Below are 24,453 nucleotides of genomic sequence, written 5' to 3'. Positions count from 1 at the left end.
TGTAAAGCTTGGCTGTCTTAGGAAATGTCACTTGCGAAATGAATTCAGATAGGCCAGCCATGAATGCTGTCACCAGAAGGGGAAGAGGCTAAAGAAGCCTGAACAAAGAATGTTACTGAATGGTCACCCCCCATGCCCCCTCGCCAGGCGGAGCTGATGCCGGCCTGCTTCAGTGCTTCCACTGCTCATCTGGCCCGGCAGTCCCAGAGGACTCCAGAGTGACCAGGAGACGGGACACAAAGGGGGCCGCTGAGGCTGGGAGGTGGGGGAGGGGCAGAAATAAGTGACCGTCACCTTGGAAAAATGTAGACTCATTATCTGAGGCCCACCCGCAGCCATTCTGCAGGCCTAGAGGAGGGGGTGGGGTTGGAAGCCCCTTGGGCTTGAATAGACAATTTCAGGGGATTGTCCCTGAAGGGGCATGCCCTTCATTCTACAAACAATTGGTTCGAGTTAAACCTCATCTGGATCCTGCAAACGGGACAGGAAAGGCAGCCTGAAAGGGAGAGGCTGGGGCTTCCTGCTCGGGCTGGTTCTGTTGAGGAGAAAGCTCTAGCCACCTCGCATCTGGCATGGGGACTGATGTGGAAAAGGATAACTGGCCTTCCAGGCGGAGAGCAGAAAGGAAAGGAAAGCTTCAGGAGAAGATTTGAATGCAGGAAAGAAACCAGACAGCCTCAAAAAAGGCAATCTCAGTGTTAGCCCTGTCGGTGCAGGGGCAGACTGGTACCCGCCACCTCTGGAGAGGCGCTTTCTTTGGAGACGGCTAAGGCGCCAGCTTATGATTGCCTGTGGACCTGCTGAAGCGGAGTGAAATCCCTGTGGATGCAACCCATGCGCTCAGCACCTGGGTACTCAAGGGCTCCAGTGAGAAGGTAACTCCCCCGAGCCCGCCTGTGGCTGCTCATAGCAGGCGGAGCAGGCAGGCAGTGAGCAGTGGCCCCGAATTAGGAGGTCCAGCTGCCCGGGTAAGTGATCATTTCCGTTTGGGTCCTAGCCCCTTGGAAGCATGTCTGATTTTTTTTTTTTTTTGGTAATTATTTTAATTTTTAATGTTTATTCAAAAATGTATTCCTGCTACCCACAGGCTCCAAGGGACCCGCTCCCTCTCTCCCACCTCCACTTTCTCTCAACCCCCCACTCACCCTCTCAGGAGAGGAAAGGGCTGATCCCTCGTCTGGAGCCAGAATGCAACTCGATCTTGCTTTCTAGACTGGGTACTGACTGAGGCATGTCCTGCAGGGATGGGGCAACTTGTGGGGACGCTGACACAGACCCGTGAAGGGTAGCTACTTTGTATGACAAGTGCTGGGGAGAGGCGGCCTGCTCTACCACCTTCTTGGCCACAGCATAGAAAGATGGTGTGGGGGCCAGGCGCGGTGGCTCAAGCCTGTAATCCCAGCACTTTGGGAGGCCGAGACGGGCGGATTGTGAGGTCAGGAGATCGAGACCATCCTGGCTAGCGTGGTGAAACCCCATCTCTACTAAAAAAAATACAAAAAACTAGCCGGGCGTGGTGGCAGGCGCCTGTAGTCCCAGCTACTCCGGAGGCTGAGGCAGGAGAATGGCGTGAACTCGGGAGGCGGAGCTTGCAGTGAGCTGAGATCTGGCCACTGCACTCCAGCCTGGGCGACAGAGCGAGACTCCGTCTCAAAAAAAAAAAAAAAAAAAAAAAAGAAGGTGTGGGGGAGTGCGCCCCCTCCCAGTGGCCCCCAGAGGGCACCATGGGTCTGTGCGACCCCAGGGCCCCAGGCTGGGCCTCGAGCTTCCTGCGCAGCCCCTGCTGGAATTGGGCCTTCCCAGGGACTGGGATCTTTATGTCATTCCCCTAACTCCTGAGTCATGGCCAGTCATTGGCCCACAGCCACTTTGCTTCAGGTTCCCAGTGACCTTAGGAATTTCTGTACCTGCCTCTGCAGGCAGGCAACTTTTTTTTGAGAGAGTCTTGCTTTGTTGTCCAGGCTGAGGTGCAGGAGTGATCATAGCTCACTGCAGCCTTGAACTCCTGGGCTCTGTGATCCTCCCACCTCAGCCTCCTGAGCAGCTGGGAATACAGATGTGCACCACTATGCCCAGCTAATTGGCAGGGAATGTTTTAAAAACTTGTATTTGTGCCTGAACTTTGCACCTAAAACTACAGCCATGGCCCCAGAACACTGTTGGGTCTGAGTCGGCGCCTCACCATCTCCCTCCATTACCTCTGCTAGTGGCCTTGTGGTGGCACAGCCAGCTTAGCACTCACCCAGGGACAGGTCCCTCAAATCAGGCCAGGTCGGGCCTGGGTGAAGGAGGCCCTACCGCCACTTTGCTGGGCTCTGCCATTTGGGGATGTGCCAGGGTTTGCAAACACCTCTGAAGACATCCCCCAAAATAGCTCCCACATAAAGGGCTGTGGAGGGGGTGGGAGTGGAGATAAGGAAAGCCTGGTGGTGTCATATTCCTCAGTCATTTGGTGCCTGTCCAGCTCAGTGGCACATACGTGCTTAAATGTGAGTGAGGGCCGGTGAGGAATGGAGAGAGGCGAGTGCTGGGTGCCACAGCAATGGCTTTGGTAGGGTCTTGGCTCTGAGAGGCAGGAGACCTGAGTAAGAGAGTCAGCTCTGGGATCTCTCCCTGGTCCTAAGGGCTCCTCCCCAGTTTTGAACTCTGAGTAACCCTCTTGCAGGAGCAGTGAGGCCAAGGTCATTGTTAATGAGTATTTATTGTTAATAAAACCATAGTACATTTACAGTAGGTGACATTATTGTACAGTTAAAGTATCATACAATATTACAGCAATAAAATAATGCCTATTTCTTTGTACATCCAGCCAAGCAGCTAGTCAAAATATTTTCCAGGATTGCAAGCCCTTGGGGGCTGTTCAGGGTGACCTGAGTGACACCTCCTGAATTGCCCAGGGCTTTTGGTGAATAAATAGTTTCTAAGGTGCCACCAGACAGCTGAAGAAGTTGCACCCAGACAGGCTATGCCTGATGCTGCCCCAGTGTCTGGTCCATAAATACGACAGGTGTCAGGGGAGCCTGGGGCCTGCAGAATTCGAGGGCAAGGCCGGGAGGGGACACAACAGAAAGGCCTCTTCTCTTGGCCCTTATTTTCCATCAATGACCCGTCCTTTATCTCCAAGAGCCACAGTTCCCAATGGGAAGTGTTTGCCCAGCTCTCAATCCTCCATTAAAGGAGCGAAGAGACTTGACCAGGGGGCTCTGCTTCCTGGCCCCACAAAGGCAACCTAGTTTAGGCCTGAGGTTCCAGAATCCACCCATTTACTTTGGCCCCTAAAACCACAGCAAAACAAGAGCTGAGGCCATTCCTACACAGTTCCCCATCCCCTACCCCTTGCCCCTCCATGCCAGACTTAGCGCAGAAACCATCAGCTGAGGAAATGCCCTCTGCTGCTAACTGAGCAAGCCGATAGTCCTGATGGGAGGTACTCTGGAAGCCCAGGCACCAAAGACAATGGGGGCACTCTGGGTGGCAGCAGTCATGGTGACGGGGGGGGGTCAGGCCACTGGATGCCCACATCAAGCCTGTCAAACCTTTGAGGAAAAAGTTCAGGGATTTGGGCAGCCTTTGCTATGTGACATTTAGGAAGAAAAATACCAGCTTTTGAATTACTATAGATGACCGGGGGTCTAGGCAGTATGCATTCTATACATTCATAAGGATTCCCGCACCCCCAAGAGCCCCAGTTGGGATGGTCTGAATTTACTGAGGCCCTGGGAGGGCCTCGGCAGAGGTGGATCAGGACCAGCTGCTGACCTGCAGGAGGGGAGAGCGACACGCGGGGAGAGTGCATGGCTGCCCTTGAGGGGCAGACTGGGATGGGGAGGAGGGCCACCAGTTGGCTACATCTCTCCTTTGCCTATCAAACAGCTCTAGAGCAGAGGAGATGAGGGTGCGCTGTCTGGTGACAGGTGGGGCATCTGGGGAAGGAGGAGGAAACAGCCCCGTGACCCTGGCTCCAAGAGGGCCTACAACCATAGCCTGACCTGGTGGGCCCTGGCATCTCCACAGGCCCTGGCGCCGGCAGCCTCCGCCCCCGCCTCACACCCGGGAGGTGATGTAGACAGAGTGCACGCGCTCTGCCAGGGTGTTCTGCAGGTCCTGCAGCGGATCCAGGCCCTGCACTTTGCTGCTGCGGCCGTAGATGAGCTGCCGGAAGGCGTCCTGCTCCAGCAGGGCCTTCATGTGCTTGAGAAAGAAGCCCTCACAGAACAGGGCCAGTTCTGGGGCATTGTGGATCTGTAGGGCAGAGAGAGGAGGGGTGAAGCTCATGTCCTTAGTACAGCCCCACTCACCCTCACCCCCAAATACTGCCTACCCATGGCCACGGCCCTGCTTAAGCCCCACCCTGGCCAGGGGAGGCGTTCCCTGTCCTTGCATCCTGAGGCCACCTGTGCTATATCTGAACTGTTCCAGCCCCCGTCATTTTCCTGCCTGTGTCATACTGTCATGCTGCCCTGTTAAGTGGCAGTCATCCCTGTTGGATTGGAAGTTCCCTTCCTAAGGGCAAGAACAGGGACTGTCCACCACTGGGTGTCCAGGGCTCAGCACCAGGCCTGGCATGTGAGTGTGCATATGGTAAATGCTGGATAAGGATGTCACTCAACAAATATCAAGGGGCCGCTCTGGGTTTTCAGTTCAGAGGTCAAGGTCTCTGCAGTGCTGCAGATGTCCTATTTTGGGGGAGACAGAATCTGAGGAACCAAAGACAAGGTAACTGCAGACGGTGCTGGAGACTGTGAAGGAGGTAAAGCCAACGTGACAGGATGGTGTGTGAGAGGCCAGGGGAGGCCTGGGGACACCAGCTGATGAAGATGAAGGGCGGGAAAGAGCTTTACAGGAAAAGGGAAGCGTCACAAAAGCCCTGGGGTCTGGGCACGCTGAGAAGGAAGCATGGTGGAGTGAAGGGAGATGTGGGCAGGACCTTGAGGGCCTTGGAAGGCATGATAAGGGCTGGCTATTATTTAGCCTGCAGCAGGTGGAAAACCTTTGGTGGGATTAAGTATGGGAGTAACACAGTCTTTGTACTTTCTTGGGGGGCGGGGGGAGTGTGTTGAGACAAAGTCTCACTCTGTCGCCCAGGCTGGAGTGCAGTGGCATGATCACAGCTCACTACAGTCTCAACCTCCTGGGCTCAAGTGGTCCTCCTGCCTCAGCCTCCTGAGCAACTGGGACCACAGGTACATGCCACGACACTCAGCTCGTTTGTAGAGGCAGGGTCTTGCCATGTTTCACAGGCTGGTCTAAACTCCTGGTCCTCCTGGCTCATCCTCCCGAAGTACTGGGATTACAGGTGTGAGCCACTGTGCCTGGCCATGGTTTTTGAACTTTTAAAAGAACCTTGTGGATTGCAAAGCTAAGGCCAGAAAGTAGGGAGGCTGGGCCAATGCCATTGTCCAAGAGAATGATGATGGTGGCTTAGGGCAAGGCGAAGGCAGTAGAGATGAAGGGAAGTGGAGAAACTGCTGGTGTGTTTCAGAGGTACATGGCTTGCATTTGGGGTGGGATTTTACAAATCAAATATGATTCCTAAGTTTTGAGTCTGAGCAACTGAGCAGTGACCATGTCGCTTGTTGAGATGGGGCAGCTGGGGAGGCACAGGTAGGGGAGAAAAGTAAATACCTATAGCTTTGATTTGACTCAGAGGCTCAGCAACTTGCCCAGGTGGCAGAGCTGGAATGTGAACCAGGATGCACCTGGCTCAAAAGCTCCCCTCCCAAGCTACCATGTGGCTGGGGGGCAGCAGTGCCCCCAGGCTACAGAGTTGCCTACCCTCCCTCAGCCTCTACTCTGCCCTCAAGCAGCCTGGCCACCCGCATCTCCTAGCTCATCCCCAGTGTGGCCACACGGCCGAGGCCCCCGTGGAGCAGAGCAGGTGGTGGGAGGTGGCCAGCAGGCATCCTTGGCCCTCACCTTGGCATATTTGTAGGTGTTCACGGCGCTCTCCACGCTGAGGGTCTGGGAGCATAGGATCTCGCAGTGCCTCTGCAGGGCATCCAGCTGGAACAGGCTGGCAGCTGACAGCAGCTGGTAGGGAGGCAGAGCAGGTCTTGGGGACCCATGGCCAGACCAGTAGCCCAGACAGCATGGAACAGAAAGCTCCTGAGTGCCATGTGCCCTGCTGCCTCCGCCCTCAGGCCCCACTACCTTCGGATCCGCCTGGACCTAACCATCCCCGCTGGGGCACGCACTGAGGCTGGGCTCAGCGGTGTGCACGGTTCCTGTTTCTGGGAATCACTCTTCCAGTGAGATGGAGAGGAAGAGCCACCTTACCTCTGTGAAGGGGGTAAATGGGAGACCGAGCAGCCGGGGACCCTGGCGCAGGCCCCTCCTCCTCTCCCGAGTCTCACCTCCAGGATGTCAGCGGTGGGGATCTCCATGGATTCTGTTCCTCCATAGTACAGATACTGCATCATCATCTGTGGTGGGAAGAGGCCCGGGTGAAGGCCACGTGGACCTGAGGCATGAAAGTCCTTGCCGGCCCCACAGGGTACTGCTCCAGCTGCCACCTCCAGGGGCCTGTCCCTCTGCAGATCCCCAGCTCTGTCTCTCCCTCCCTCTCCTGCTCAGGCTGCGACTTGTGTTTTCCCGGGAACGCCACCTCTAGAAGCCAACTCCAAGACACTCTCTTCTGAGTCTCTGCCTGGATGACAAGCTCCCTCCGTGGAATGTTTCCCTACGATCCTCATAAGAACACCATGAGCCCAGGAGGGAAGTTCCTATTCGCAGTTGGGGAAACTGAGGCCCAGGGAAGGAAGATGACTTGGCTCAAGTGCCTCAGCTCCCCTGATGCCTGCAGCAGGACTCGCGTCATGCCTGGCCCCACGTGACTCATTGCTGGTGTGATCTAGATTCTACACAGGGAGTAGCAGTGGGGGGTCTCTGAAGGGATGTTGGAGGACGCTGTCTCCTGCCTTCCCCTGTCTGTACAAGGACTCCAATGTGGAGGTGAGAGTCCATCCGGACTCTGTCTCAGGTGTGCTCCCTCAAAAAGAAAGCGCAGAGCCCAGGCCCAGAGGCCCGGAGCTCCCCTCGACAGGTTGAGCCCCGCCTTGGGCTCCCAGATGAGGTGGTCCAGGACTAGGAACTATTTAGTGCTGCTGAGGTTTCAGTTACAAACGCAGCCATCACGCTGGAGCCTAGTGAGGTTCCCAGTTGGAAAAAGAAAAACAATTCTTTCTGGCTGGCTGAAGAAACGGCCCCAGCAAGGAGCTGGCAAGTGTGTAAGTAAACACGGCTCCAGCCGGCACAGTCGGGCTCTGTCAAGACCGGCCGTGAGGCTGCAGAGGCACCAGAGGGTCTAGGAGAAGGCCCAACTGCAGGGAGAGAAGTCGGGAGACGGGCCTGCCAGCCTCGTTCAGGCATCAGGAGACGTTGGCCAAGGCCCACCCTGGAGATGTCAGCCTCTCCCCACCTCTAGAGGTCTGGGAAGCTCCCACAGCCTTCTGCAGCCCCTGCTGGAGCCTGGATGGCGAGCTCACGATTGCATAGTAAGTAAGTATCCGTCTGCTCCCTCCAGACAGTGTGTGCCTTGGGCAAGCCATGCCCGCGTCCCTCTGCCCTCCCCATGCAGGGCACTGAATGAGTGCTCAGCAAGGTGTGGCACCAGCAGGAGCAGTGCCTGGAATGCCCCTCATACAGGGTTGGAGTTGGGGGACCAGGCAGGCAGGTCAGATCTTCCTTCTGGGATTCTTTGCTAAGGGATGGCCTCGGGGCAGCCCATGGGGCCAGGCCTACCAGCCACCTTCGGCTGCAGCTCCCTTCCTGGCCTGGAAGGCCACCTCCTGCTGCATTTTAGGATTCGGTTTTGGCAAGGCCCAGTCTTGGGATCCGTGGCACATGGATCTCCCTGAGGCCACTTGAATGCATATGAGGCCACACAAGTCAGATCAGAATGGCTCGCCTGGAGCCTTGCTGTGGGAGCTGGGCAGCCAGCAGGCAGACGCAGGTGAATTTTGCACAGCCTGGCAGTCCCTAGCAGGATACAGGTCATGTGCCTCCTGGAGCCAGGCAGCCTGCGGGGCTAGACAGGCTGCTTGAGGAAAGGCCCCAGACAGGACCAGCTGTAGAAGGGCAGCAGGGTTTCCTTCTGTCCTAAGTGGGCCACCTGGAAGCTGAGACTGCAGAAACCATGTTGGAAGGGCAGGGTTCGGGCTCTCTGGGCTATATGCTCAGTAACTTTTTTGTTTCGTTTTGTTTGAGACGGAGTTTCGCTCTTGTTGCCCAGGCTGGAGTGCAGTGGCACAATCTTGGCTCACCGCAACCTCCACCTCCAGGGTTCGAGTGATCTTCCTGCCTCAGCCTCCTGAGTAGCTGGGATTAATTTTGTATTTTTAGTAGAGACAGGGTTTCTCCACGTTGGTCAGGCTGGTCTCAAACTCCTGACCTCAGGTGGTCCGCCCACCTCGGCCTCCCAGAGTGCTGGGATTACAGGCGTGAGCCACTGTGCCCAGCTGTCAGTAACTTTTACATTGATTACATGTTGAAATAATATTTTGGCTATACTGTAAGTTCAAAAATACTAAAGTCAACTTCACCTGCTCTTTTTTATGTGACTAGTAGTAAATTTTAAATTACAATGTATACCTCACACTCTATCCGACAGTACTGCCTAGAAGTCCTTGGGCCTCTGTTTCCTCCTCCAGAAAACAAAATAATGATCCACACACCCCCACCCCACCCCACCCCGCCAACATGAGAGCCAATGAGATATTTGGGGGCTGCTGGAAAACTTTCAGGCTTTGTTAGGGAACCCTGACCCCAGATTAATGGCTCCAGCCTGACCCCTCCAGGGAAGCCCCAGAAAGCCGGAGCTGAGGTCTGGAAGCCCCATCTGAAATGATGCCCCAGATATGGCAAAGTTCTGTACCCAGGGGACCCAGGGGCCAGTGCCCTGGGCCTGGTTAGAACAGTCTGCCAGAACTTGGCAAGAGGCCCAGGGGAAGGCACATGTGTGCTGTGGAGCTGAAGCCTGTTCCCTATTTGCCCTCCCAGCAACCCCGGGAGGTGCCAAGGGGCTGCTGAGCCTGTTCTGCGACAGATGCCCTCCCTTGGCCTGGTGGGGGAACACAGGCGACCAAGCCTGCACACATCCCCTTACAGGCCGTGGTCACCCGTGGCCACATGTGTGCCCCCCAGTCTCCAGCGATTCCTGCAGCCCCTCTAGGACCTGCCTCCTGCCTGATCTGAGCATGACTCCACCTCCCGCTCCACTCACCTGGACATGTTCCTAAAGCTGCCCATTCTCCAGTGAGTTGGATTAAGGGGTGGGAAAAGAGGGAAGGGGAGATGCCACCACTCTGTGGCCTATGCCAGAATCCTGGGCCTCCCCTCCTCCCACATCCGTCAGTTACCAAGTTCCAAGTCCCATCCGCTCTTCCCTGGTCCATTTCCCTCCATCCCCCAAGCCACTGCCAAGCCAGGTCACCACTGTCACTCAGTTGGATTCCTCAGCAGCCCCTAACGGGTCCCCTGGAGGTGGCCATGCCCCCTTCCATCCCTTCTTACTGCTGCAAATGCAAACTTGGCCATTTGGCACATCCTGGGTTTGAATTCTGGCTCGATCACTCCCCAGCTATGTGACCTTGAGCAAGTTACTCAACTTCTCCATGCCTCTGACTCCTCCTCTATCAAGAGGCGATAACATACCTACCTCCCTGGAACTGTGCTGTGGAGGCTTCAATGGAAACCAAGCAAAGCACTTAGAACCCTGCCTGCCTAAGTGTTAGTGATGGTGAGCTCATCCTACTGCTTAAAACCTTGAGGGCAGCGTCTCTGTCCTGTTTGCTGTGGTATTCACCCCAAAATGTCTAAATGCTACATAAGCATGGGGATAAGTGACTAGAGAGGGCATGAGAAAGAAAAAGCCATTTTAGGCCAGGTGTGGTGGCTCACGCCTGTAATCCCAGCACTTTGGGAGGCCGATGCGGGTGGATCACAAGGTCAGGAGTTCGAGACCAGCCTGACCAAGACGGTGAAACCCTGTCTCTACTAAAAATACAAAAATTAGCCAGGCGCAGTGGCAGGTGCCTGTAAATCCCAGCTACTCATGAGGCTGAGGCAAGAGAATCACTTGAACCCGGGCAGCAGAGGTTGCATTGAGCTGAGATTGTGCCACTGCACTCCAGCCTAGGCGACATAGTGAGACTGTCAAAAAAAAAAAAGCCATTTTAGAGGTGGCCCCATGTGCTTCTGTGAGACTCTTTGGGGTTTGCAATCTCTCCTATTATATCACAAACCACTCCTGTGCAGGGCAAGACCCTAGACCCACACGCCAGCTGCCTCCTGGCCTCAGTCCCAGCCCATAAGGGTGAGCTCTTCCAGCCCTGAGCCCACCACACGGCCTGGAGACCTGCAGTTGCTACTTTCTAGAAAGCTCCTCTCAGTGGGGTTCAGCTGAGATCCCAGCCAGGTCTCTTCCTCTGGACCTTGTCTGCCCTGACTGGAGTTTCTAGTACGTAGCCTTGTATGTTTTACAAAGCTTAGAGCCCGAAAGACCTGACTTTGATCTTCTACAATCAGGATGTGCGCCTCACAGCCACATGCTTGACCACTGTGACTGGGGTTCCATGCTTGGGAGAAGTGACAGTGACAGCCTCCATAGCCTCCAGCAGCACTGCTCAAACTGTACTGAGCACATGGCCACCTGGGGATCTTGTGAAGATGCAGGAGGGCTGGGGCGGGGCCTGGGGCTCTGCATTTCCAACGAGGTCTCAGTAATGCCCATTGGTTGGGAGCCCACCCTGATAACAAGGACTCACTCCACAGCTGTGTGGCCTGTATCTGTCCTTGCACGTCTGTCTGCAGGCTGCCCAGACCACCTGTCTAGCGGTGAGAGCTCAGTACCCATGCAACAGGCTCTGAAGCTGCAGCCCCACAATGGGATGGCTGCCTCTGCACAGGGAAAGACCTGGATGCTCTACTGATTCAACAAAATACAGAAGGCACTGGGAATAGAGTGGACAATGTCAGCCTACGCACAGCTGCCCACAAAGGTGAGCTCCTGGGGGAGGGTCATCCCTCCGAGAAGAGGGCGGCACCAAGACCCACACACCTGAAAAATATGGTACTTCATGTCGCTGATCTCAATGGTCTTGCTGCTGTCCCCATCCTGTTCTGATTTATTGGTCATTAGTGTCTTGAACCTGGAGTAAAGGAGACAAAGCAAGGCGGATTTTGAACCTTTTACTCCACCACTGTGTGGCGATGGCACCATTTGTCACCTGACCAGCTACCATGAGACGGAGCATTTTAAAAATGACTGCTGTGCTCCTAAAATAATTTTCAGCAAGTGCCATTTTACACAATCTTAGGAAGACATCTGGGCTGAGCCCGATTCTGTCCCCACCACCCACCATACAAGCGACCTGACTCCTGTGGCCAGAATGCGGACTCTTCATTCCAGAATATGTTTGCTAATAATCAAAGCAATAACTCGGCCAGAAAGAACACCACCTCCGAGCCCCCCTTTCCTGCTGCCCCGGGTCCACCCTGCCTTGTCCCGCTGTGGGGCGAGTGGGGCTCTGCTGCCACGTGACCGCAGTCTGAGGGGCACAGGCTGTAGGGTACAGCCCCAGCGAGTCACTCTCTGTCACCTCGAATCTGAAACAAGGTGCTTCTGTGCCATGGGCTGGGAGTTTGTTATCTGAGGCTGCCTACCTGTTAGAAGCTGTCACCAGCAGGACTTTATGTGCATAAAACAGCTTTCCTTCCACTAGGAAGGTCACATCCGACATCTCCTTATTGTTCAAAAAGTGTGGATCTGTGGAAAGCGGGGAGACAGAGGGATATGGCCGAGGAGTCCCCTGCTGGGGGTTGCTTGTGTGTGCTGTGAGGTGCGTGTCTGGGGTTGGGGGTGGGACATAGGGGTGAGGAACAGAGAAACTGAGGCTGGAACCTTGACACTTAGAAATGGAAAGACAACAAAGTGGGGGGGGGCAGGAAAGGGAAGAGGGGGAGGGCGTGTGGCAATGCGGGGCGCGGGGGGCGGGCGTTCACCTAGCCTGGCTGGCAGGGTCTTCCGGACCTCTGGGATGCTGGGGATGGGGCTGCTGCCGTAGCAGTGGGTGAAGATGGCAGCCAGTTGCTGGATGACGGAGTCGTTCTGTGGGGAGGGGAGAGAGGGCCTGTGAGCTGCCTGCTGTGGCTGGCTGTTCACAGATGTAGATACATTAGGCTAATTTCAAAAGTCCAGGCCAGGATTAGTGCAGCCGCTGTCTTTTGTTCCTGCTAGATGTGGCTTGGCAAGAGATGCCTGTTCCTTCATCAGTGATTCCCCAAATGGCTTTTTTGGCCAGGTTCCAACCCAGACACATCCATGGCCTCTGCCCTCTACAGCCAGGCAGTGCAGGTCTAACTCTGGGTGCTCTGTGTGTGAGAGGGTGTGTGTGTGTGTGTGTGTGTTGGGGTGGGGGAGTCCCTGGGTGCTGGGGGTGAGCATATGTGTGTGTGTGTGTGTGTGTGTTGGGTGGGGGGGTCCCTGGGTGCTGGGGACAGGCGTGTGGGCGTGTGTGTGTTGGGTCGGGGGGAGGTCCCTTGGTGCTGGGGACAGGCGTGTGGGTGTGTGTTGGGTGGGGGGGGGGGGTCCCGGGGGGGGGGGGGCGGGCGTGTGGGCGTGTGTGTGTTGGGTGGGGGGTCCCTGTGTCTGTCCACATGTCTGCCTGTGTGTCCATCTGTGTGTCCCATGGTCTGAGTCTGGGTCGTGGGCTTGGGAACCAGCCACTGGCCACACTCACTTTGCTGGTCTTGAGGATGTCAAACATGAGCTGCAAGCCCTCGGTCACCAGCTCCTCGTTGTACTCCTCCTCTTTGATGGAGCTGAAGTCCCGCAGGAGGCTCTGCACCACCGAGTACCGTGACTGCGAGAAGGAGGTCCTCAGAGACTCGATCCAGATGTGCAGCTTCCAGGGGACTCCTGGCCCAGGCAGGGAAGGGCAGGCAGTCACGCACCACAGCTAAGCGCTCCCGGCACAGAACACAGCCTTTTCTGGGCAGACTCTCCCAGGATGCCCCTGCTGTCTGCAGAGCACCCCGCCCACCCCCTCCCGCCTGCCCCCTTCCTGTGCACTGAGTGGCCCTCTCAGGATGGCCATGGAATGAAAGCTTTAATTCATTCTAATAGGTCTTGCTGGCAGGTCAGAGTGGAGTTTCAGGTTCTCATGAGATGAGGTGGAGGAGTGGCTTCGGCCCAAATGCAGGGAACTCAAGCTCTGAAAGTTGATGGCCCAGCCTGGGGATTTTGAGGCGTGGGCCCAGCACCCATAGTAGCCTTGTTGCTTATTGCGCTCAAAAATGACTTGCTAGAGAGGTCTCATAGTTGTGGAGGGGTGGCCAGGAGGGCTTGGATGGCCAGAGGATATGCCAGGCACTCAAGGACACACAGGCCTCCTTGCCTGCACGGAAGCTCAAAATGAACCTGGTCCTATCACGAGGCGCTCTCCCAGCACACAGATCACTGGAATGTCGCTGCACATCCCCGGGCACATAATGACTGTTTTACCAGGTCCCCAGCGTGTGTCAGCGGGGCCATAACTTAAAATTGCTGTGGGAAGTTCGTGACATAAAGAACTAGTCATGTCCCTGGTGATTAGAGAGACAGCTTCTTACCCCAGCCTCACTGTGGATTAAAGAACTGATGGCATTCCCCAGCGACACATGGACAGCAGTGTGGTGGTGGTACTACCCTTGGGTTACTGACTGCAGGTGGGGGTGACGTCTCCGTTTCCCAGTGAAGAACACTGAGGCTGCCTCACTGCTGTCTTGGCCCAGCCCTGGGGGGTTGTGGCCCTGTGATGACAGTGACAGTGCTATCATCCACCAAGTGCTCACAGTGGCCACCGTGCCTTGTACTTTAGGTGATGTCACCCCATTCTTAGATAAGGATCATTAGCACCAAACCCACAGAGGCGGCAATTGAGGCTTGGAGAGAGGACGTGGTGTGCAGCTAACACAGGACCTGACCTAAGTCTGTCTAACTAGCCTCCCTGGAGGACACCAAAAGTCCACAGGCTCGCAGACCCAAGGAGTGCAAGGCCAGCCGAGTGACAGGACTGCCGTCTCACGGCATGGAGTCCCGGGGCTGCAGAGGCTCCCAGCACTCCACATCCCTGGGCTGTGACTGGAGAAGGGGCAGCGAAGCTCCAGCCAGGCAGGGTGGAGGACCCGAGGGCAGAGGGCTGGGCCATGACCCCAAGACATGGCACTGTTGAGCACTCTCTGAGACCCAGGGCCCCTCCTGACCTGGCTGTGTAGCTGGGGGGTCCCAGCCTCCACCCTGTCTGTGCTCAGCTGCCCTGGGGCTTGTCTGTCCCTGCGGGCCCTGGCCCTCTCAGGCCTGCTGAGGAGCACCTGGGAGTGACCGTGTGTGTCCATATGCATGCATGGACATGCGTGTGCACGCCCGCGAGGCCTCACCCAGCGCCCTCAGCTCCATGGTGATGTCCACATAGCCGTGCTCGGCGCTGTAGTACATGGCCTCCTGCAGGGCCTTGGTGCGGGTCCGGCTCAGCCGCACAGGCCCCTCGCTGCCGCTGCCCTGGCTCGACGCGTCGCTCTCCTCCACACCCTCGGCCAGGATCTCCTCCAGGGACAGCACGTCCGCTTTAGCCTGCTGCGGCTGCGTCAGGAGCTTCCTCAGGACGTTCCTGCGGGCCCAGGGATGGTAATGAAGGCGAGGGCTGAGGTCCCATAGGCAGTGCCCACCTGAGCTGTCCTCCAGTACCCCCCTGCCCCGATGGGCTGCTCTGGGGCATCCGAGGGCTCAGAGGTTCATGGTGTTCCTCCTCTGGGCAGGCCAGGGGTCCCAGGGTCACCGATCCCCATACACCTCCGAGAGGCAGGGCAGGGTACAGGGGAACCCACCCTTCTACCATCCCGGTATTGCCGAGAAGTCATAGGCTTCGGGGCTGAGCGAGCTCTGCCATCCTGGCTGTGTGAACTTAGCCAGGTCACTCTACCTCTCTGAGCCCTGACTGCTTTGGTATCTGTATTACAGGGTGTCACTATATCACGCTTTCCTGGGGCTCATGTGAGGCTGATGTAAAGGGTTTAAATGCAGAGCCTGAAACACGGCAGGTCTGTCTAGATAGCAGCTGACTATGCACGTGAAAGTGTCTAAAACACAGGAAGAGCCTGGTAAGTACTCATTTGGTCCCTTCATGTTGATAAGGATGAACTGGAGATGGATGTCATGTAGAATTTTTTCATATTTACGAATGAAGACACAGAATATTAGACCCCACGGAGGACGCTTCCCCCTGCTGCTGCTTTTAGCCTCGTGAGAGCCTACACACATCACCCTCACAGGCGATGGATCTGTCTTGCTCAAGGCCACTCCGGGTGGGGGTACAGACCCAGGACTTCTGGTTCCAAGACCTAGGCTCATTCTGTCATGTCCTGTGGCCTGGGGCTCTGGGATGGATGCTGTATGGGTGGGGCTGCAAGGTTCCCGGGGGCTGATCTCTCCACGGCCACCCCGCAGACCCTCCTCATCCCTGCCAAGCCCATGGCCTGGAGGTGCCCTTCCAAGGACCCAAGGTCCCTCCCAAGGGCTCCTGGACTTGCTAGCTCAGGCAGTTTACAGAGCACCTTGTCCCAAGGGTCCTGTGCTCAGAGTGACAGGCAGATGAGCAGGCAGGCAGTCTCCACACAGTGTGAAGAGGCCTCCATGGGGGATACAGGCACTGGGCGGGGTGGAGTGGCCTAGAGGTGGCGATGTGGAAGATGGTGCCTGGAGGGTGAGGGCGGCTGAGGTGGGTGAACGTGGGGGTGGGCTGGAGACAGCTGGAGAAAAAAGTATTCTAGGGCAGGGGACCCCAGCCAGAGCATGAGCCTGGTGACAAGAATGGTGTCGGGGAACTGGAAGTAAGTGTCCTGCCTGCCAGCCCTGCTTTTCCGGGCCCTGTTTCTGCCCTGTAATAACCCCTTGTCTGGTCTCCCTCTTGCCCCTCCATGCTGCCCCTGACTTCAGCCTGCTGCTGTCCCGCCACACCCTTGGGCAGGCCTGGTCCCCACAAAGCAAGCTCTACCATCTGCACCTGGGGTAGGGTGCAATTTTGCACCAGGAGCCTCTGCACAGCTCAGCCATGTGCTGTTTGGACGCCCAAGGCCGCTTGGGCGCTGGAGGACCACCAGCAGGCATGGGGAAGCCGCGTGGTCCTGAGTGGGCTCTGGCAGCTGCAGAGTGGCCTCTCACTGGGAAACGGGACGGTCTGCCCTTGGCGTCGGGAGGCCCAGGCTTCAGTCCCAGGTCTACCAGGAACCAGCTGTGGGTCCTCTCCCATCTCCGGCCCCTGTGCTAAACTCCCCCATGTTTCTGGTTTATGAGCACACAGGCCCCCTGTTTTGGGAAAGGTCTCTGGGCCTAGCTCTTCTGCTCCCATCGGGGAAACTGAGGCTCCTGTGAGCTTATTTCAGTGCCCTCATGTCACACAGGGTGGGAATCCCGGGCAGGTACCTGTGGCCGTGGGCAGCTGAGTGGCTGAAGCAGTTCATGTCCTCATGGAGGGAGGAACCCATGCCGTGGGCCTCGAGCATGCTGAGGAGGGGGTCAGCGCCTCGGCTCAGCAACAAACTGACCAGCTCGTAGTTCCCTGAAAGAGAAGGCGGGCAGCACGGAGGACACTGAGACGGTGGCCGCCAGGGCAGCTGAGGCGAAAGGGAAGGGAGAGCGGGATTCTCGCAGCTCTGAGTGCTGGAATAAATCAGTAAACCCCACGCTCATCTGCATTTGGCAGATGAAGTGGAGGGAGAGGAAGAAGGCTGGCTGTGTCCTGCCCCTGTGCCCCTCCCTGGGTCTCCAGAGGGAAGGGCCTCCCTGCCCTGCTGGGTCCTGCCAGATGCTAAGCCCAACAGAAACTGATGGGTAGGGCCAGGGGAAGCCCCCCAGTGGCCCAGAGAAGGGGTTTTAAGGCCCCCGCACAGGGTCTGTGTGTGCTACTGGGTAGTGGACCCAGACACCCCTGCACGTCCAGCTACATGCCTGGCCAGGCTGGAGGGCACTACAGGGAAGGGTAGACAGAGCCTCCGGGTAGCAGGTGCCTACCTGCCGCAGAGGCCAGCTGCAGGGGCGTCTCCGCGTAGCTGTCCTCACCGCCATTCACTGCCGAGCCCTCCACATGGGCACCAGCGTCCAGCAGCAACTGCCAGGAGCACAGAGGAGGAGGCAGGGATGTGAGCATGGCAGCATGGCAGGGAGCACCTGGGAAGGGCCAGGGTGCTTTGCGAACAGGGCCTTTACTTCTCTCCAGGCATGTGACCAAGATGCGGTTCACCCCAGCAGCTGAGGAACTGGAACTTTAGAACTCCAGGTTATCCTCAGGGCTAAGTTTCTAGAATCTTCAACTCCATTATTGTGGCCCAGGACCAAGCCCCTAAGCTGTGAGGACCTCTGAGCTTTTTCTGTCTTTCAAATGCTTTCCCATGAACTGACTGCAGCCACCTTTCCGAGAATGCATGTGGATGAACAGCATAGAAAATGCTGCCCCCAATCTATGGGGTAAACTGTGGCTCTGGGTGGCAGCACGTGCTGGAGTCAGAAGGAGCAGGGTGTCAGTGCTGGCCATTGGCCAATGAGTAACCCCAGGCAGGTACTTCCATTCCCGGAGCCTCAGTCTTCCTCATCCACAGAATGGGAAGAGAGGCCTGCTTCCCTTAGGCTTCTCGTTGGAGAGGTACAGCAGGTACCCCAGGACGGCAGGTGGTGGGGCTGGAGCAGGAAGTTCCAGTCTAGGACAGCAGAGGGCCTCTCCCCATGCTAGCAAGGGCAGGCTTTGACAGGGGACAGATGGGGCAGAGTTAACAGACACCAGGCAGTTCCAGATGAGCCGGTCCTGGCTCTGCCTTGGGGCAGAAGTAGGGTCTGCGTTACTCCAACTGGTGACTTTCGGCTCCTGTTCCACCTTCCCTGACCAGCTGCTCTGGAGGGAGCAATCTTCCAGCCCTCCCAGGCTCCTGAAGACCAAACCTTCCTCCAAGCATGCATGGCAGCCTAGGGTAGCCCAACTGCCCTTTGCCTGGAGACCAGGAGTGGAGTTCGGGCTGACCTCTCCGGACTGTGTGGCATGGGGGACAGCCATCACTGGAGATACAGCAGTCAGAGATCAGTCACGGCCCAACTCCCTGCACCAGTGCCAAGGCAGTGGAGGTGGGGGCCTGCTCACTGGGGCAAAACTAGGCACGGGTTCAGGCAGGCTCAGGGCACAGCCCCGTGGACCCAGTCTGAACTGAGCTTGGGATTTTGCTCTGGTCCATATAAGGCAAAGGCGGCAGGATGTGGTGGCCAGTGGGTAATGGCCAGTCCCGGAGTCCTTGCTATAGGCTAGGGCCATGAATCAGCCAGACACAATCCCTGCCCTCAGAGGCCTTGCAACCTAGTGGGGAGCGAGGGTGTCACGCCAACTCCCTGGAAGGGGTGCCATGAAACCCTGCACATGCCAGCGATCTGAGGACCTGGGAGTAAGTGCATGTGGCTGAGCTCCTGCTGGCATGGGGAGCTGCTCTGCCCACAGCTTCTGCTTCTAGAACCACTACCTGTCCCCACGCCAGCACAGCTACCTGGGCCGAGGTGGGCAACCTGTGGCTTGGCTCGACAGATGAGCCGTGCCAATCTGAATTCTGAGGAAGTAGGGAGGGGACAGAATTGCACAGACCCCATGATATAGAGCTGGCCCTGTGGTGGAATTCACGAGGGAGGAGAAAAGGGAAGGGTCAGAAAGGTGGCTGGAGGCAAGAAAGCTGAGTGGGGCTGGGACAGCCCCCAGTGTGCCCGACACGAGAGAGAGAGAGATGCTGGGAGGGCATGACAGGACCCTAATGCTGCCTGGACCTGGGTCTTGCTTCCTAAAATTACACATGTCCTTGCACTAACCCCTTTCCTTGAGGCAACTTGGGTGGGCCACTGCCCTATTGATCAGGTGAGCTGGCCTTAAGCAGTGCCTTTGGGATCTCTCATTCAGGGCACCTGCCCACTCAGCTGAGGCTGGGGCCGTGCTTGGGGCCCAGCTCACCTGGTAAGCTGGGGGGCATGGTGTTCACCTGGCAGGAGCTCACCTGGACCACAGAGATGTGTCCATGCAGCACAGCAAATGTCAGTGAGGTCCAGTGCCGGCTGTCCGGGTGGATGGAAGGATGCCTGGGAGAGTTGCTTGGAACCTGGAAAATACCACAAATCATCTGTGTTTTCTGGGCACCCGAGTGAAGGGAGTACCCTGCAGGGATGGTGAACAGGAGTTAACAAGTGCTTTCAACATTCAATTGGTAATGTTTGCCTGTAGCACAAAGTGGACAACGCTCAAAAAGAGAGGATAGGTGTTTAATTAGCAATGTCTGCCCTGGGCAAAAGAGGGCAGATTGGGAGTGCTTTATGCTTCAGAGGGAGGCAGAGCTAGAAGTATTTGGGGTTGGAAGGAATGGCTGGAGATTAGGCTGGTAAAAGGAGAAAGATACCATGAAAACAGAATCACAGCCCGTCTCTCCACTCAACTCCCGCCTCAGTCCACTTCCTCTCAGACAGAAAGCCCAAATCTTGAGGAGACTTCCCTGTACTAACGGTGGCCTCTCTGCATCTTGTCTTTCCAGTCTTGCACATCTACTCAATTGCCCAAAACATCACACCCAGCATGTTTGTTGGAGACTTCGGAGTGATCCTTGCTGGCCTAGGACCTGGGTGCAGCTCTGTGGGGCTTCCTCACCTGGATGTCCAAGTTTGCCCCGGCATCAATCAACATCTGGACCATCGCTTCGTCCCCAGCAGCGCAGGCATACATTAGCGGCGTCATACCCTGAGCAAATCAAATGCACATGCTGAACTGTTTGCAAAGAGAACACAACACCACATACCCACAGGCCTCTGCCCCAGAAACCACAGATCAGGCCCCCCGCCACCCCAGCCGAGCATCCTGTGCTCCCCCAGGCTTTGTGCTTCCTTTGGGCTGCTGGGCATAGGGCATGGGGAAGGTGAGTGGGGGCATTGCCAGGAGCACTGCAGGACACTGGAGCGGGGCCCAGCACAGGCTGTGCAGCCAGGCCCGGTGCCAAGGCCTCCTCTACCATGGGGAGCTGTAAACTTTGTACAAGTCATTTGCCCTCTCTGTGCCTCAGTTTCTTCATCTGTAAATGGGGAACCAGAGCAGTATCTTATCTCCCTCAAAGGGTTGTTGTAGAGTGTGGATTAATATGTATAAAGTGCTTAGTTCAGAATGAGCTCACCTTGATTAAGAGCTACCTAATTAAAATACCAACAACACAACAACACTCTCACGGCTACTATGCCATACAGCCTCACCCGGGCCCTGTGCATGGAGATCACCATGCTAGTGATTAGCATGCAGCATCTCCCTCCACCATCGTAATATTCCCATTCTCCCCATTTTACAACTGAGGAGCGGAGAAAGGGAATTAACTGCCCAAAGTCACACAACCAGCGAGAGGTTGAACTTGGGGCAGGACCCAGGCCTCCATAAGCTGTGAAGCCCGAGTTTGCGCCATCTCACGAGATGGTAAAGGAGGCATTTGACTTCAATGTCTTCTGCTACTGAGCAGTTCAGAGCATTCCTGCAAGCTGAGTCCTACTGTTTCCCTGGGTTAGGTGGGCAGTTGGCGGGGCCGCCTCCCTGACTGGGAATCCTCTGTGACTGGCAACAGCAAAGGCAGTGCAAACTGTTTATTCCACGGCTGGATCCCAGCAAGTGTTTGCCTGGTGCCCCGTGATGTTATTTATTAGAATATTTGTGTGTAGACAAGATCTCCTTACCTCATAAATCCTTGCCTAGTGGCCAGAGATAAAGCAATGGCCTGAGATTAATCATGGGGTGAGAGGGCTGTTTACCCACAGATTGTTCTATAAATACTAAGGTTTAGGGAACAAACAGGATTGAGCACTTAGACAAAGGCCAACACCACAGAATAAAAATCTGGCTTTGTTTCATCTCCCTGTGGACAGACTTGACTTACTTTTTTTTCTCCACACATCTGTACACAATTTGGAGTTTAAACCAAATGATGGGCTCTGCGAGAAGACACTGCTTTTTCCCTTGTCCCTGTCCCCACACACTCCAGACATATAAAGAGGCCAAATAAAACCAGGCTGGCCTGCAGATTTCAGGCATCGTCATCGTATCGACAGTAATACGACTACAATAATCATCGTATTGGCAATAAAACCGGAATGAACATTTGCTGAGTGCTGACTATGTGCTGGATGCAGACGTCCCCCTAACCCTATGTGGCAGGTGCTATCATCCCCCACCTTAGAGGGGAGGAAACTGAAGCACCTCGGGGAGGCAGAGTAACTTGTTCAAGATGCTATAGCTCTTACAGTCACTAAATCCTAGGTCAGTCTGAAGCTAAAGTCCACGGCTTCCACACTGTGCTGTTCAAGAAGGGAGACTCCACCGGGACAAAAGCTCCCACAAGGCCCTGGAGCCTGTGTGGGCGGAGAGGCTCCCACGAGATCCCACAGCAGCCTGTCACCTGCCACTGCCCTCCGGAAGCCCAGCGCTGGGCCTGTGGTCCTTCCCCAACCCCCGGCCCGGGTCCACACCCTGACTGCCCCACCCCACGCTCCTTATGTCCCTTTCCCTGGAATCCCTTCCCGATCCTCTCTGCTCCGTCCCCATGCTGCCCTCCCCCAGGCTCGGCTCAACCGCCTCCAGCAGGAAGCTTCCCCTGGCAGCCCGTCCCATCTGTCAGAGTCCACCCTGGCCTCACGGTCTGCCCAGAGTTTCATCACACACTGCACTGCGCCGTCACCTCATCTGAGAACGCTGCCTTAACTCGCCACTGTCATTAGCTCCCCACGCTCTGTGTGGCCTTCCAGACCCCACACTGCCCTTCCGCACACGGTAAATGCTCTCAGTACAGTGTCAAACACACAGGATATTGCATAGTGGTTGAGGGACTGGGTCTGGCTGCTCAGATTCTCCACCCAGCTCTGCTCCTTACTAGTGGTGTGACCTTAGGTAAAGCAACCTCTCTGTCCGTCAATTTCCTCATCTATACAATGGGGAAAATAATATGCTCCATCACCATCACAGGGCTGCTGTCAAGAGGAAATGAGTTAATCTACGTGAAGCACTTAGAACAATGCCTCGAACATAGCAAATGCTATATAAATGTTAGCTGTTCACAGCAAAAGTAAAAAACAAAACAGATGCGAAACTCAAGTTAAAGCCTATGTAAAACCAACATTTCCTACCCATTTTCATGCTTCATTTTAGTCCTCAGCACTTTAAATGAACATCCTCTACATTTTACACGTCTGTTTCTTATTATCTGTCTCCCCCACTAAAATGGTGGCTCCATGAGGACAGGGGTTTCTATGCACCGGCAAGTAGTCGGCCCACAATAGGCCATTCTACAGGATTAGCGACCGTGTCCCTAGCTGGAGATGAAGCTTACTCTCCTGAACTCATTCCTAGCCTTGTACCACCTGAAACAGTGGCCAGCTGTCCAGCCAGGGAAGTGGAAGCCACATGACAAAGTTTTTCCAAGGGGTACTAGAAGTCTCCAGACTGACACTCCATGTGACCAGGCAGGGGGCAGGCAGGGTTCGGGGAGGTAGCCTGCCTCTTCGAAGCACAGAGCTGAGCAAGTCTCAGGGTTAAGACAGAGGGCCGCCAAGGCTGGGAGCTGAGAATTCCCAACTCTGGTCCTCGCGCCTGTCTTAGTGGAGCTCTCAGGACGTACCTGGTCATCCATGGTGTTAACCCCATCTGGCCCCAAGGCCTCAATGGCTTGGTTGATGAGGTCCGTCCTCCCACAGTTGAGCATGCGGAAACCCAGGTCCTGGTTGAATTTTTCAGTAGCTGCTCGGGCATCCAGCCTCCGGAAGGAACTGAAACAGTGTTCAGGTCTGCCCAGAAGAGACCCAAAGGTGCATGTGACTGTATGCAGACAGCAACTTTCAATGATGTGACACAGATGCGTGAGGCTTACATGTAGAGTGAGGATGAGGATGGGTGAGAAGGGCCAGGGAGTTATGATCAGATCAGCAATTACTGTCCCCATCACGTTCTGTGACATGAAGGGCACACATTTCTGCTTTTCTATAAGTACATTAAAAAATTGCTTGGGGGCCAGGTGCAGTGGCTCACACCTGTAATACCAGCACTTTGGGAGGCCAAGGCAGGTGAATCACTTGAGGTTGGTCAGGAGTTTAAGACTAGCCTAGTCAACGTGATGAAACCCCATCTCCACTCAAAATACAAAAATTAGCCAGGCATGGTAGCATGTGCCTGTAATCCCAGCGAATCAGGAGGCTGAGGGAGGAGAATCAATTGAACCCAGGAGGCAGAGGTTGCAGTGAGCCAAGATTGTGCCACTGCACTCCAGCCTGGGCAACAGAGCAAGACTCCATCTCAATCAATCACTCGATCAATAAGTAAGTAAGTAAGTGTTCTGAGCCCTCATTGCTTCAACTGGCAGAAAATAAAGACTCATGTAAAACAGTCTGTTATGGGGCTGCCCCGAGCAGGAAGCAGCTCCCACCCAGACTCGTGCCATAGCACTTGGTTTTATACTGTTTGCGTCAAGCAGGCTGCACTCAGCCTGTAAATGGTCACCCTGACCAGGTTCTAGTGTTTAGCTCTGTGTTCTCTCTCTTTAAGACTTCCTGGTGAGGCCCAGAAGTACCAAAGAGATGGCAGAGAGTGGCATAGACTCCCATTTGCAAACAATGCAACCTACATGGAAAGTCACAGATAATGCCTGTGTTATAGGGGTCACATCACGGACGTCCAGTTGGCAGCTTTGGCCTAGAGGCTTGGTTGGGCCAAAATGTAGAAAGTTCATGTCCTAGAATGGGGTTTGGGCCTTTTGCATGAAGACAGAGGCCTGGGTTTGGGCAGAGGGTTTGGGCAGAGGGTTAAAAAAAGATATAAGGCCAGGTGCGGTGGCTCATGCCTGTAATCCCAGCACTTTGGGAGGCGGAGGTCGGTGGATCACCTGGGGTCAGGAGTTTGAGACCAGCCTGACCAACATGGTAAAACCCCATCTCTACTAAAAATACAAAATTACCCAGACGTGATGGTGCATGCCTGTAAGCCCAGCTATTTGGGAGGCTGAGGCAGGAGAATCGCTTGAACCCGGGAGGCAGAGGTTGCAGTGAGCTGAGATCGCGCCATTGCACTCCAGCCTGGGCAACAGGGCGAAACTCTGTCTCAAAAAAATATATATGTATATTTTTTTAAATTTTAGAATAAAGTAGATAAAAGGCTCTCACGGGCCGAGGATGGCCAGGGAAGCTTCCCTAGAAAAGCTCCTCAGCAAATGAATATACTATGAGAGGCACTTAGGCAAGGAAATTAGGAGCACAGGCTTGGAGGCCGTATGGACCTGGGTTCAAATCTGGACACAGTAAAGCGCTAACTGAGTATCTGTGGGCAAGCTACTGTTCCCCTCTGACCTTCAGCTTCTTCATCTGTAAGATGGGCACGATTGCCTCTTCTCTACACT

At 55.5% G+C, this 24,453-nt stretch overlaps 1 protein-coding gene across 1 annotated transcript in view; it reads right to left on the bottom strand.

Moving 5' to 3' along the window:
* Nucleotides 1-2,682: 2,682 nt before the first annotated feature.
* ABTB2 (ankyrin repeat and BTB domain containing 2) overlaps nucleotides 2,683-24,453 on the bottom strand; it is a 209,183-nt gene continuing 187,412 nt past the window's right edge. Inside the window, exons 5-17 of the mRNA XM_025357293.1 lie at nucleotides 22,687-22,852; nucleotides 19,692-19,781; nucleotides 19,051-19,152; nucleotides 17,045-17,141; nucleotides 16,457-16,592; nucleotides 14,416-14,645; nucleotides 12,738-12,916; nucleotides 12,001-12,106; nucleotides 11,662-11,764; nucleotides 11,057-11,147; nucleotides 6,354-6,422; nucleotides 5,917-6,030; nucleotides 2,683-4,242 (exon numbers count right to left, since the gene is read on the bottom strand). Coding sequence (XP_025213078.1) covers nucleotides 4,045-4,242; nucleotides 5,917-6,030; nucleotides 6,354-6,422; nucleotides 11,057-11,147; nucleotides 11,662-11,764; nucleotides 12,001-12,106; nucleotides 12,738-12,916; nucleotides 14,416-14,645; nucleotides 16,457-16,592; nucleotides 17,045-17,141; nucleotides 19,051-19,152; nucleotides 19,692-19,781; nucleotides 22,687-22,852 — 1,681 coding nt within the window. The 3' untranslated portion in view covers nucleotides 2,683-4,044. The remainder of the gene's footprint in view (nucleotides 4,243-5,916; nucleotides 6,031-6,353; nucleotides 6,423-11,056; nucleotides 11,148-11,661; nucleotides 11,765-12,000; nucleotides 12,107-12,737; nucleotides 12,917-14,415; nucleotides 14,646-16,456; nucleotides 16,593-17,044; nucleotides 17,142-19,050; nucleotides 19,153-19,691; nucleotides 19,782-22,686; nucleotides 22,853-24,453) is intronic.

This window comes from Theropithecus gelada, chromosome 14 (genome assembly GCF_003255815.1).
Source record: "Theropithecus gelada isolate Dixy chromosome 14, Tgel_1.0, whole genome shotgun sequence".
NCBI classification, from domain to species: Eukaryota; Metazoa; Chordata; class Mammalia; order Primates; family Cercopithecidae; genus Theropithecus; species Theropithecus gelada.
This window is presented reverse-complemented; position numbering and strand designations above follow the sequence as displayed.